General features: G+C 38.3%; 1 protein-coding gene across 14 annotated transcripts; it reads left to right on the top strand.

The window, feature by feature from the left end:
• The first annotated feature begins 3,102 nt into the window (after nucleotides 1-3,102).
• LOC103709133 (phototropic-responsive NPH3 family protein NPY4-like) lies at nucleotides 3,103-14,126 on the top strand. 14 transcript variants are annotated; one of them, XM_088719087.1, is made up of 6 exons: nucleotides 3,103-3,545; nucleotides 4,567-4,617; nucleotides 5,130-5,283; nucleotides 9,176-9,245; nucleotides 11,316-12,500; nucleotides 13,250-14,126. In XM_088719087.1, the coding sequence occupies exons 3-6, from the start codon at nucleotides 5,222-5,224 to the stop codon at nucleotides 13,823-13,825; spliced, it is 1,893 nt and encodes a 630-aa protein (XP_088575213.1). In that variant the 5' UTR covers nucleotides 3,103-3,545; nucleotides 4,567-4,617; nucleotides 5,130-5,221; the 3' UTR covers nucleotides 13,826-14,126. The 14 variants fall into 14 exon arrangements, with proteins under 14 accessions (XP_088575213.1, XP_008792560.2, XP_088575187.1 ...); XM_039114363.2 differs by having other exon boundaries at nucleotides 3,144-3,545; nucleotides 4,567-4,764; XM_088719093.1 differs by having other exon boundaries at nucleotides 3,176-3,545; nucleotides 4,439-4,617.
• The last annotated feature ends 248 nt before the right edge of the window (nucleotides 14,127-14,374 follow it).

Raw genomic sequence — 14,374 nt, 5'->3', positions numbered from 1 at the left:
TCCTGTTCTGCAATGCCTCTTTTTTAAGTTCCAACTATCTTCACGAGGAAATAACTCGACCAACACTAATAATTAATTTACATGATGAGCAACTTTGGAAAAATGTGCTACACTTGTTACTTACTAGTAGTTTTACTTTATTTTCAGTTTTCTTTTCCGAATCATCAATGAGACACAGAGATAAATGGAGACCTTAAAGGTTGTCATCTTAGGCCGGCCACACCATTTAATAATGCAATCCGAGGTTTATATTTTTTTCCAATTTTTCTTCTTCTTATTCTATATGTTTAATCTCTTGCGAATTACTTAAGATACAATTTATATTTTTATATTTAAATAAAACATCCTAATTGGAACTTCTACATAGACCATAGATCTATATTCCAATATTAATCCTTCAACGCATGCATGCGGTGGGTTAACTTAAGTTGCTCATAATTAAGTAGATAAAATTGGATGACATGTAAAATATTGCATTGGTGGATTGTATTCTTCTCATTGGATCCTTATCCATTTGGTGACAGCTAAAATAGAACGCAAATATGTTAAAAGATTGCCCATATTTATGGACCATAGGCTGAAATCGTGGTACTTCTAATGCCTTATAATTTGATGATAGTTTGGTATATCTCACCTATCAACACTAAACTCAATGGTCAATTTCCACATCAATTGCTAACGTGAAATTCGTGCATCCGTAGACCCACATGTCCCCGTCTCCTCTCCTAGTTAACTGGAGGATAACGCAAGGCAAGGCTGGCTGCTAATCTCAAGGGCAAGATTAGCCATCCATTGATGATATCCATCTGATTTTTTTTTTTCATTATTATTCCACGTCGGACTTAAGACAAACTTAAGGACAGAAATTGGCATGGATTATTATTCCATGCATGGGAAACTTTTTTCAAGGTTAAACAAAGGACATGGATCACACAAACTCACAAAAGAATATTGTATAAACTTAAACAAAGATAAGTCCTGGAGTTTTGCTCATTAATTTTTTCCCTTATTTTAAGGAATTGAATGTGGTTGAGACTTTCAGACTTGTCTCTGCGTGTCATACACAGTTTTCGCCTGAAAAATTAAATTATGACTGGTCACACCAAATCTGAGACTTTCTTTTTCACCCTCAGCGAAAAGCCTCGCTTTTTTCCTGAAGACTCTGAAAGTCTTTTTCTTTTTGGTGAGAGGAGCGTGGAGGCAATTATAATAAATATTTCATGTTGGTCTTCTCACATATGGATGGACTCTATATGCAGCTTTTCCATCAATGCCATTTGCTTCATATTGTTGCAAATGTGCACAAGCGAGGGCAATATGCTGGAACAATGCTTTTATATTAGGTTCCAAGTGCTGTCTCATGCTCTTGATTAATAGTTCTATCTTCCTGTTGTCTCAACTAATTACCACCTTTGATTTACAGGTACGTTACTATTATTTGAAAATAAAATTTATCGCTGCTTTAGGCCATTAAAGCATCCTAAGTCCTCAAAGCTAATATTACTATCATATCTACCAAGTAATTAACTTGGCCAAACTCCAAAAGACTGCTCCCTAACAAAGTGGATTCCATAGGCATGAGCTAATAGCAGTGCTCTCATTTCATGAGACTTCATACTGTTAACTTCATAATCTTCATCAACTCCCAGCCTTGCTAGCTTCTGCTGGCTGGTTGGCTTCTCTAAATATGCAGCTTGCAAAGAAGAGATCATGAGAAGCAGCAAAGTGGATATATGATATCTAAAAGCAGAGGGTGACTTGTTACCACTTTGAATCTCCCACTCTATTGATTTTAGTGCATGGATCTCCTTCCAACGAAGACTATTGTAACTTTGAGATAATGGTGGGTGGCTGTTATCATTCCTTCTCGAGCTGCTCTAAGCTTGGCTTCTGGAATAGAAAAGCCTCAAAATCTCCTTGATCTCGAATAACAAATCCTGCCCCGGCTAACGTTGCAAATTAAGCTATCGCATTCGCCACAAAGCAAAGGCGCATAAATCGGTTGGGCTAGCTCCACTGTTCCTATTGGCTACCAAACATGGCTATCTACATGACGCAAAACGAAAGCAGCCGGCTAACCGAGCCAAACTCGAAATGGCGTGAACTCGCTTGTGCCAATGTGACATGCCGGCATCACAAGAAATATCTACGCACTAAGATTCGGCCTCATGGCATACCCTATCATATTCTTATACTTTGAATTGCAAACTCGAGCATATATGTGGTCAACTTCCTACAATATTAGGACATAGATACATACGTCGCAAGCTTCGAATTTCATAGACATTGCAACATATCTGATATAAATCATCTATTTCAATCATGGGTTAAACGGTCAAAGATTGCTGCAGTACACGGAAGCGGATTTATCAGTCACCAGATCGATAATTTCTTTATCTATTAATCTTTCAAATCCTAACTATTCTTGCAATTTAAAAATAAATGTTCTATAATACTATATAACAGTTTGGTGTTTGATAAAAGAAATTGAAGAAATTATGCTGCAACGGTTGACAAATCTATTGACGGGCTCAAAAAACGACTCAAAAATGATTTGGGAAGTGTTAGGAAAAACTTATGGAACAGCTGTCGATGGAATGCCGTAGAGTTCTAATTCTCAGTCGAACAATGTAGGAAAAATAGAGATTACGGAAAAATTGAAAAGAGAACGGATGAGCGGGAGAGTGGAAGGGTTTTCTCTTCTGATGACAAACAGATTAATAATGAAAAAATAGAGAATGGATTACCGATGGGTTAGAGAATCCAACTTAAGATTAGAAATAGGAAGAGAGAGGAAGAGCGGAAGATGAAGAGTATTCTTGCTTTAAAAATAATTTGGTTAAATATCGATATAATGCTGGACCAATTATTATAAAATTGGTCAACAGAGATTAAAAATTAGAGTCTATTCCAAAGACGGGCCGGTCATTAATTCTCCTTTTCCGTCTCTTTTTTTTAACTTTTTTAATTTTTTTAATTTTTTTTTAATTTTTTATACACAGATAATTACCGAATGACGTTGCTCCAACTTAGGGAGAATGGCGTCGTCATCGGAGTGCCATTGCGGCACTACAAATCTTTCGAGTAAGATGGATAAGACCCAAAAGGACATAAACGTCAAGTTGGAGACTTGGGGTTGGCTCGTCTTTAGCATCAGCACCAACAGCGGCGAGCCAAAGCCAATCCGAAGCAAAGCGAGACGGTGGGAAGAGATCAGAGTGGATATAAATCGCGGGCTTTGGCTCGGTTGAATTGGTCCAGTAAGAGATCAAAGAATGGGAAAGAGCCTGAGAGAGAGAAGAAGAAAGAGTTCTCCGAGTACTTGCATTTGCGAGTCTTGCATCGGAGAAAGCAGAGAGCTTTATCCAAGCTGGTTGAAGCTTGGCCTTTTGTGGTGATTGGGTTTTAGATTTTTGCTCGTCTTTTGTTGGATTCAGAGGAGAGGGGGAGCGACCGACTGACGCAAGGGGAGGAGGGGGCCATGATGTTGGGTCTGGTGCTGTTACTCTTCGTGGAAACTCTTCTTATAGGACACCTGGAGGGTGGTAAGGTTCTCGCCTTTTTTGGTTTTCTCCCTGCTGTTTTTTCGGCCTCTTTTTTTTTTCTTTTCCTCACTCTTTAGACTACAATGCCTTTCGATAAAGGGTTTCAGTTTGGTGGATATTGGGTTCTCCTTTGATTCTTCTTGAGGTAGGTTTAAAGGCTCTTTTTTGATATTTTCCCCTCATATTTGAATTGAGGTTGTTCCTTCTTGTGATTTAAAGTTTTGAGATTTTATTAAAAAGAGTTTTTTTTTTTTTTTAAGATTTATGTATCTGTCCTCAGTTTCCTCTGATGGGTTCGCAATGTCTTGGATTTAGTTCCTTTTTGTGGTTATTTCATGAAAAAGAACCTTTTCCCCCCCTTTATTGACGAAAGATCGTCCTTTTCGTTAATATCTACCAATTCTTCCATTGTATCTTTTTATAAATGTTTGCTTATTATCATCATTTGTGTTGCATCCAATCTATCTTAAGGCTGCTTCTCTCGGCTGGTGTTTTGCTCTTCCATTTTTCCAGTATTTGTTGTTCTTCTTTTGCTGGGTTTCTGGAGATCTGTTCCATTTTTTTTCGTTTTCAACCCTATATAATTTGGTTGCATTTAATGATTTTCTACTGCATGCTCGTATGGATTTCTTTTTTCAAAAAAATCAACTCTTCTTGGGTTCTACCATTCATCTGGTATAAATTATTTTTAAGCTTGCAGTTTTCTTCGAACTCATCCTATAAATACGCAGGATGCAAAATTTCCTTTTCTTGTTTTTTGCTGTAATGCCAGTTTTGCGTTTATTGATTTGAAGTTGGTCTCTTGTACCGCTACCATCATTCTTAACTCTTTTTGGCTTTTATTTGATCATCATGTATAGAAGTTCTAACGTGGATTTCCTCAACTTGAAAAGATTCCTTTCAGCAGTTCTTCATGTGGTCTCCCTACACCCCCGTCACCATTGCTGGAAAAGATGCTTACTGTCTGTGGTTTCAATGCATCCCCTCCCCTCACTTGGAGATGCTGTCTTTGCTTTTGTAGGTGATGCGATCATCGAAATCGGGCTCGGATTGGAGGAATGTGGATTCTAAGGTTTGTGACATGATTCTCACAGCACCAGATCTTCAAGACCACAGAGAGGAGGACAAAAAAAATTACTTGGATAACACTGTACACAACTGAGCTGAGAGGAAACTATTAACAAATCGACGTCAGGGCGGGGTTGTCAGCTTAGTGCTTGTGGGTGTCCATGTTCTTCCCAATTTTTTACTAATCTAGAGGTCTTGTTGTTCCTGTCACCTTTGCTTGATCCACTGGTCTCCTGACTCCGTGGGGGCTGCCACGGGCTGGGGAAACACTAAACTCTCTCTATTAGACCGCATCTTCAGGCCTCTTGCTCGTTTCAGAACAAGGAAGTCTGTGATGCCACATAGATCTTAGACTTAATCGTTCTTCTTTTAGGACAAATCTGTTTGCTTACCTCTCACCTCTTTCCCTTTCACGCTTGGCTCGTGGAAATATTCGATCTTTTTGCTGCTACAAAAGGTTCAACTGTCCCACCTTCAAAGTTACCCTCCTCAACATGTGGGTTTTCTTTATTTCAGTTGCCATAGATTGCCGTATGATGAGCTAGGGATGAGGGGATGAGGTGTAAGTTTTCTGGTAGTGAAGAAGAGGCGACCTTGTTTTCGACACAATGAAGTATATGAAACTTGGATCGAAGCCTGATGTTTTCCAGACAGAAGGGAACAATATCAGGTGAGTTCCTAGAAAGCTATTTATTCATATTTTTTTTTTCAGAATGAAAAGTGGCTATTTTATGATTTATTTAGCATTTGTATTGTTCTTCTGTAAATATTTTGTTTTCCTCTCATTCTTCCCCACTTCAAATGTGCGAATTATTCTATATTGGAACTGTGCAGCATCAGGTTCTCGGTTGATTCATTTGGCAGATGCATCTGATTATAAAGTTGTAATGTATCAGGTCCATCCATTGTGTTTGGTGATAGCAGTAGGCTTTTTACCATTCAGATATTCAAGGAGATATCTAAGCTTTTGACACAAATTCTGTTAGTGGAGGTTGGTGATGCTAATGGTTCTAACAACTCCCAATATCAGCAGGTTCATAATAGTTTTGTTCTCGTAAAGTGTCTTGGGCCCACGCTACATTTCTATGCCACATTCGTATTAGTTATAGGTAGATTTTTCCAGGATCTGCTTTTATTCATTTTCTTACTTTTAAGGCCCAACTTGTGGAGCTTAATTATAGGCATTTGTGGGTCCCTGCTATACTTTTCGCATGTGATTTGCCAACTTGCTCATCAAGATACCAGTACCTGCTTCGTCAATATTCCTTTTTTTTAAAAAACAAAAATTTAGTTTTTTTCCTCAAAAAAGGAAAAGAAAAGAAAGTTTCTCCCCTTGCTAAACTCTCTTAGTATGCAACTCTTAAACTGAGTAAATTATGCTCCTTTTCCACATACTACTGAGAGTTTCGAGTTTCTACCCGGCTATTAAGAATGAAATGGCCAGTAAAATATCTCCATCTTTGTGGATAGAGCTATCTCGTTCCTCTAATGAGATATAAGATTAGAAACTTGCGGTCTCTTTCCATTAGCTTTCCTACGATCAGCTGATTGCTGACTGTGAAGATTTTTTGATGCTTTGCAACATGAGAAATTTGTGGTTTAATAATTTAATCATGGGCATTCTATATGCTAATCGCTTGCTTTAAACTTTCTAGACATAATCGGAAAACTTCCAATAATTTGGAAGAAAGGGTTAAGAGTATAATTGAACCAAGTTCTGTTTCTCATACTATTTGTGAGAATTTCTTTTCAGCCCTTTGGCTTATTACAGTGTGTTTATTTAATTAAATTTGATTCTGATTTCTGACCTTCTAGGCAATTGACTATGTGTTCAACCTGGTTTCTGAGAAGAGGGTTGTGGTATTCATTCTGTGATTTATACTGCTCTTGTTCATGTTATCACAACCATGGATGTGACTAGAGGTTACCATGTTGGCTAAAAACAAAAAAACAAAACATACATTTCAGAAATGAAAAAATGAGGGAAACAATCAAACTCTGTTCCTTGCATATCATAGTGTTGTTCAAAAGATAATCTAAAACTTTGTGTAAATTAGGTAAAAAAGTTTGAAACCAACATTGTCGAGAGATGTGAAAATTACATTATTATTAAAGTTATAGTTCCCTTTTTGGGTCTTGGTATGAGAATTAAATGATGATGAATCTTAAAGAAAGGATAGTAAAATTAAAGATCAACAGCTTTAAATATAGTAAAGCATGTGGAGATTTTGTTTGAATTTTCTGGGACGATTGAAGAGTGAGAGATGTTCATGCTAAATCATGATTTTTAAACTTATTGTCTCATTTAGTGGTTAGTTTGTTTCTTTTTCACGCTAAATATTTAATAAAAATATAAAGATGTAATTCAGAAGACTGAAATAAATAAATAAAAGTAACTTCGGCCCCATGATGGGAGGTGTTAGAGACAGCTAATCTAGCAACGTATACTGTATATACCCAATGTTTCCCGTTTAGTACACTTTGTCCAATGGCTATTATTTCATTCTTTCTGTAGTCTTTAAATGGATTCTGTTTGCAGCACTCTGCGGTGCAGCCTCTTGTATTTTATTAAATCTATGAAGAATCTGGCTTAGAGCACTAATGAGATAAAGCATGTCCTCAAAGACTTACTTGTCAAGTTTTATGGTATTAAAGCTCATGACCTTTGTTCTAGGACTTTTTGAATATTTGGTGATGTATTGCGGAAAACTATTCATCCATTTATGTGTTCTCTTGCTAGATTGAATCATTGCATGTCCTTTGTCCTTTACATCCTCGTATTTTTTAATGGATTGCCATTGGCTTTTTTATACCTGCTTCTTGGTGATTATACTCATCACCATTATACCACTGAATTAAGTTAGGCTGTACTGACCAAGTCAAAAAATAACAATGCGATCCTATAGAAAAGCACTCATTCATGCTTCTACAATTTAGAGATTTATTTCCATTACCATGGTTGTCCTAAAATCACTTCTTAATCTCTGTTTTGAGGTTTTGGGCCTAAATTTGTAATCTTTCAGCTCTGATTTGTGATGTTTTCATTAACATTGAAGTCAAAATTATTTTCCATTTTTAGGTCGAAGCTGGTCGCTGCATTAAAAGTAATCTTGATCGGTTTAAGCTATCAGCATCAAGTGGGCCTATCTTTATTGTTCAGTTTTGCCCTGCTTGGCATTTCTAGGACTTTAAGTGCTTTACCTCTTTGGTTTTCTTACTTAGACCATGTCCACTAATCTATGCTTCATCGTACAGTGATCCACATTGCAATAGCTTGAAAGTGTGATTAATGCTGGATCGTACCTACACATTCATTGCCCATCTTTTCATTGTTTTTTTTTTTTGGAGAGTATGAGTATGCTTAATTGACATCTCCTTTTTCTTTTCTCTCAAGGACCTTCTTTGCATTGTGGTGCTTCATAAATTATCCATCTTTTGCGATATTTCTTCATTGATTACATAGAAGTACTTTTTTGCTCATTTCCCGTTTCTTTTTTCACCCTTGACTTGTTTTTATCAATTCTTGTGTCTTTTTTGCCACTATTGCATTTTACGTGATCCACATAATTTGCGTATCTTCAGCTCATTGTCGTCCCGACTTCATTTGACCTCTTGCATGCCAACCACAGTTTAGCATCTGAATTATCTCCTGGTACATGTCATCTTTACCAGTGGCTCACTGGTTCTTCAGTTTGATGTCTTTTAGTGGATACTTTGAGGTTTTGATTTGTGTTGTGTTACCTATGTAGGGTTGTTTGGAAGGCACTCTCATCACTCACAGGACTCATATCTTTTAACTCATGAATTGTCATTTGTTTTCTTGTTATATTTGCATTATGCAATGCTATTTTATGATTTGAAAAGTTGGTTTTGGTTTTGGTTTGGCCAAGCGACCAAAGGAGCTTTGCTTTTAGTAATTCAGCTTTGAGCAACATGAGTGAGATGACTGCATGAAGCTTCCTTTCTCATTCTTTTTCTTGTACTATGCTCTTTGGTTTTCTTCCTCCTTTCTATTCCCTCCTTCAATTTTCCTGTCAGCCTTCCTTACATAACCATTCATCAGCATCTACCAAAATAACAGAGAGTTTGTTGTATGGTTTATGTTTGCTTTTTGAATAACACTACTATCTTCCCTGATTTGGCGTTGGACTTTCATGATATTAGCATGGCAGGACCAGATAATCTTCTTTGCTAGACACTTGAGGACTTCATTCAGTCATTGGGTCTGATGCTTAAATGAGACCGTCTTCCTATGAACATGTATCAGGTTTGGGTTGGAGTTAGCTTTTCCCAAGCTTGGTCCAATATCTAAAGTTTCTTTCTAGGTCTGGCCAAACACATTTGTTATAGAACTTTTTAACATGGTCAAAAACCAGGTCCGTCTTGATTGATAAGTTACAGCTTTGCTTTATGCCTGTGGATTTCTCTTCTTCACATGTTTGAGCATACTTGTCATCGTTCCCTCTGCACCATTAAAACTTGAAGAACATTTGCTAAGTTTGTTTTGACTAGGTCAGGATCTACTGTATTTTTCTGATCTTGAAATGATTTTAACTTTGCAGATTTGTGGCAACCGAGTTGGCTACTGATATCATTGTTAATGTAGGAGATGTGAAGTTTTATCTACACAAGGTAATGAACCTATGTTGTTTTGAGATATATCTAGTTGTAGAACTCTGGATGGTCTGGATGTTTGTTTTAGTATCTTCATCTCTCATGCCATGAGAAATGCATATTCTGGCCTTACATGAATGTCATGGGCTTCCTCCCCAACATCCTAAACTCTTTGGATGCTTGAGCTTGTGGAAGAAAAATATTTTCTTTAGTAGATTAACCTCGTTAGTATTTGTATTACTGCAACTTATCAAAGAGATCTTGTAATTGCTTTTGCTAAAACATGGCCATATGTAGGTAATTCTCAAGAAGAGTTATAATTCCCCAAATTGTATGAGGCTAGTAATTGTATCTTTAAATTTGAATATAGGATCTAATGGTTTTGGAAAAACTATTAAAACACCAATCATCTTCTTCACGTAGCCATTATTTTTAAAATAAATGAAATGCATAAAATTCTTATAATGCCTATGCATGACTTTCATGTCTTTGGTCTGCCTCATTGCCTTTAGTTTAAAACCCCAAACCCATAACTATCAAACCTTGTCATAATTATCTAGGCTTAGCTTTTAAATCTTTATTCAACAACCGTTCCTATCAAATGCAACCTGCGGCATTCAAGCAGTCATTTCCAAATTCCTATCAAATGATACATGCAACATTCGAGCAGTCGTTTCCAAATCTTTTTCCCAACTTCCATCTATCTCAACTAGGTCTTTTCCTTGTCTTTTAAATTGCAGATTCCAACACCTCTTTTTACGGATTTTTCTGAGATCTTCACTGCACATGCTTAAGGTTCCTTGTCACTTTGCCCTTGATTGGTGCAGCTGTTGCATCCATTTAAACAATCTTGCTGTTGATTTTGCTATTCCTTTTTCTATCTTACTTCTGTCTAAGAAGTCACTTTTTTTCCATGTTCACCTTATTTTTTTAGATCCTTTGGCCTACGATCATGTTCCTGGAACTTCGTGAGTCGTACCATGATTAATAGAATTTCCCTTAAAATACCTAGGCATGCACTGCTCATATTGTACTTTAGAAGTACCTCTCCAGTTTATTAATTTAGTTCTAGTTCTAATAGATGTCTTCTACTTTCTCCCGGTGACCACATTTTCATTACTATTTCCATTAAAATTGTTCCTTACATCTTTTTTCCATACTGATTATATGCTTTCATCCTTCAAACTTGTCCTTCATAATTCAAATTTTGTATTTAATCTTATCCCGTTCTTGATTTATAATAATACCACTACATACAACACACAAGGGCATCTTCTTGAAAGTTAGCAGTATTTGCATCTAGGGCTAGTGTAAGGAGATATGCACATAGTGCTAATCCTTGGTGTAAAATCTGTGGTGATTGGAAATTTAGTCTCTCGCAATAACTCTTGACATTGCCCAGGCATATGTGTACTCAATTATTTTAATGTGCCGCTTTTTCATGTTCAATAAAAATATAACTATCTTATGCTTTTGCCAAGTTCCTAAAGAACCTTTAATCAGGAATTTTTTTTATTTTGACTTTACGCATATGCGGTTCTCATTGTTTCTTTTGATCCATCTGGTTGATGTTTGCTGACCATGCGAGATTTCTATTTTGATTTAGAAGATACTTTTCATCTACCTGACATTATTTGTTTCTTTTCTAAGACAAACAAAATGAATAAAACTCTAAGAATGCCCTTGCATCCTCAGTTCTAAAACATAACTTGGACTGGCATATTTACTCCAATGATAATTTTCTAATAGTCACCCATGATTTAAAAATATCCTATTCTGATTTAGGAGGAGCCAGCTTATCAAGCTTGTAAAGTTCTTGGCAGTTGGACCAAGCGGCTTAGGATCAAACCTCACCTTCACCAGGGTTGGGGGGTTTACAGGTTTTTGGGGGAAGGCTACCCCACATAGCATAGCTCATTGCCAGGCCATTCTATTGGGCAAAAAGAAACTTATACTGATTTTATTCCTATGCGATTTCAATTCACCCACATACAACTAATCTGGACCATGAAAGCTAATACGATTTTGCATATTCCGTTGAACTTCTCCCTGTTGATGCTCACTTTTATGTTGCTGATTAATATGCAGTTTCCGCTCCTATCCAAGAGTTCTCGCATGCAAAAGTTGGTGGCAGCTGCCAATGAGGAAAATAATGATGAGATTGATCTTACCGACATACCAGGGGGCCTTGCAGCCTTTGAAATATGTGCTAAATTTTGCTATGGCATGATCGTCACCCTCAATGCATACAATGTAGTTGCAGCTCGGTGTGCAGCAGAGTATCTTGAAATGCACGAAAACATGGAAAGAGGGAATCTTATCTACAAAATCGAAGTCTTCTTAAATTCTAGCATTTTCCGCAGTTGGAAGGACTCAATCATAGTTCTTCAGACCACAAAATTGCTTCTACCTTTGTCTGAGGACTTGAAGGTGGTCAGCCACTGCATTGACTCTATTGCTTCCAAGGCCTCCATTGATCCTTCTGAGGTTGAGTGGTCTTACACCTACAACAGAAAGAAACTTCCATCTGAAAATGGCCTGGATGCGCATTGGAATGGTGTCAGGAAGCAACAGACTGTGCCGAAGGACTGGTGGGTTGAGGACCTTTGTGAGCTCGAAATGGATTTCTACAAGCGGGTTATAATTGCGATCAAGAATAAGGGGAGAATGTCTGGTGAAGTCATTGGAGAAGCTTTAAAGGCTTATGCATATAGAAGGCTTTCAGGTTTCAGCAAATGTACTGTGACCCATGGAAGTGATGCTCCCAAAAGCCAGGCAATTCTTGAGACAATTGTGTGGCTCTTGCCAACAGAGGCAGGTTCGGTTTCATGCAATTTCCTGCTCAGGCTACTGAGAGCTGCATGCTCACTGGACTGTGAAGAAATGAGCAAGAAACAGTTGATTAAGCGAATAGGCTTCCAGTTGGAAGAAGCTTCTGTATCTGATCTTTTAATTCCTGCTGCAGCAGAGGAATCCACTATATATGACATCGACATGGTTTTAAGTATAGTGGAGGAGTTTATCATGCAAGACAACAGCACTGCTCGAACCAGCCCACAGGCCGCTGAGGAACTTCTGGGGGTTAGGAGTCCGGCCTTTGTTTCTGGTAGTTCAAAGCTTGCTGTTGCAAAGCTAGTTGATGGGTACCTTGCTGAAATTGCGAAAGACCCTAATTTACCTCTTTCAAAGTTTGTTGAGCTTGCTGAAATGGTATCAGCTGCTTCTAGGCCAGTGCATGATGGACTTTATCGTGCTATTGACATGTATTTGAAGGTAAAATCTCAAAATCCCAGATGCTTCTTGTCATTGTATAGTTTTTAGGATGGCATAGTCAAAATAATGCTGCTATCTTTTGAGCCGTTCACAATATACAGGTTAGTAGTTCCATGAATAGGGAAATTGATTTTCTATCTTTCCTTACCATGCGCTTATCAACTAAGCATATCCCAGTGGTTAGCTCTATGTATCCTCCTTGCCGGCGGCCACCATTCCTAATAAAAGGATATACCAGTGGAAATGAAATCCTCCTTCCAACACCCATCCATGTTACTCCTCTAGTTAACCCATGTAGCCCTTTTTGTTCTAATTGGACCCTTCTTAGATATTGTTGGCATGTTCATGTTAGTTAAGCTTTTCACAGGGTTTTCTTTTGTGCAGCTCGTGCACTTCCTTGTGTAAATCCTCTTAGTATTTTTTGATCTCTCTACATGTCAATCGCAGCATTTTTTTTTTCACAACCGTGCTTGTTTGTGCAATTGAGTCCTCTTCATTGCCTTATTTCTTAAACCCAGCATCATTGGTCATATTGACTTATAAATGTTAATGATCAAACTGAGACATATAGGAATTGTGGGGACGCTTTAATATTTTTGTCCGCTATGCACTTCAGATACTCTATAGTTCTGCAAATCTTAAGAACAGTTTTACTCAAAAATATCAGTTCTACGTTGTGATTAATGCTTGCCGCTGCCTCTTGACCGTTTTATTCATTCTTTACATTTTTCCTGTTGATGCTGGAGCAGGAGCACCCAGGTCTAGCAAAGAGCGAGAAAAAGAAAATATGTGGTCTAATGGACTGCAAGAAGCTGTCGGTGGATGCATCAATGCATGCTGTGCAGAATGATCGCCTTCCTCTCCGTGTGGTGGTTCAAGTTCTCTTCTTTGAACAGTTGAGGGCCACTGCAGCTGCTCCTGCTGGCAACGGGGCTGACATTCCGCGAAGTGCTAGATTGCTGCTACCTCCGGAGAATGGCACTTCTTATGCTAGTTCAAGATCAGCTGCCATGACCAACACCGAAGATGACTGGGATGGTGCAGTTGGAGATGTCAGCTCTCTAAAGTCTATGAGTTTGGTACGTAGAGGTGGAGGGAGTGAAAGGAGTAGCGGCAGCAACGAAGTTAACAAGAATGGCGATGAGAAGGGCAATGGCAAAGTGAAGGGAATTCTGATGCCCAAGAAGATACTGGGCAAGCTCTGGTCAAGCAAGGGGCAAGGTGGGGAGAGTAGCAACTCTGACACATCCGACAGCCCAGGTTCCATTAACCTGGAGGAGTCCAAGTCTACACCTTCAAGGAACACAAGGCGATCAGTTTCGTAATGGGAAAGCTATTGGCGTTTGTAATTTTGATCTATTGTTTCATCCGACATTAGAAATGATTTTAGAACAGGAGCAGCTCACTCAAGAACCCAGTGAACTGGGTTCATAAAGAAAGTTGTTTTGCTGGCTGGGTTCAAGGTCCTGGTTGCTGAATGCCGATAGCATGCTAGGAAGTATTTTCAGTTGGGGGATTGTCTATGAATGATGACCCAGTTTTGTTTGCCTGTATCATAAAGAAAGAATAGTTATGTTTTGTTTCAGTGAAGTCTGTATGAGATAGTTTGATGAGAGTTTGGTGTCATTTATGCGCTCTCTCTCTGTGAAAGTTGGATTCCATCAGAACTCTTGGTGAAGATGACCATCATGAGGGACGTCAACTTCCTGGTTTGTGTGGTGGAAACTGGAAACCTAAAGAGTTTTACCGAGGCAAAATCTGGCTTCATCATCTTAGTGGGAATTGAATCGCACAGGCCCAAGGCGAGTGTGGGCCGGTCAATGGACCAGGCCCGCTGCCGCTGTCGACTGCCCTCTGCTAGCCGCAACTGCCAC

Source organism: Phoenix dactylifera, chromosome 1 (assembly GCF_051530095.1).
Source record: "Phoenix dactylifera cultivar Ajwa chromosome 1, Ajwa_hap1_PhDact_Kaust_v1.1, whole genome shotgun sequence".
In the NCBI taxonomy this organism is placed as follows: Eukaryota; Viridiplantae; Streptophyta; class Magnoliopsida; order Arecales; family Arecaceae; genus Phoenix; species Phoenix dactylifera.
The sequence above is the reverse complement of the archived record's forward strand: the minus strand, read 5'-3'. Positions and strand labels throughout refer to the sequence as shown.

Coding starts and splice junctions, on each gene's coding strand:
- LOC103709133 (XM_088719087.1), top strand. CDS start 5,222: ATGAAGTATATGAAACTTGGATCGAAGCCTGATGTTTTCCAGACAGAA. Junction 5,284..9,175: donor ACAGAAGGGAACAATATCAG/GTGAGTTCCTAG, acceptor TTAACTTTGCAG/ATTTGTGGCAACCGAGTTGG. Junction 12,501..13,249: donor CTATTGACATGTATTTGAAG/GTAAAATCTCAA, acceptor ATGCTGGAGCAG/GAGCACCCAGGTCTAGCAAA.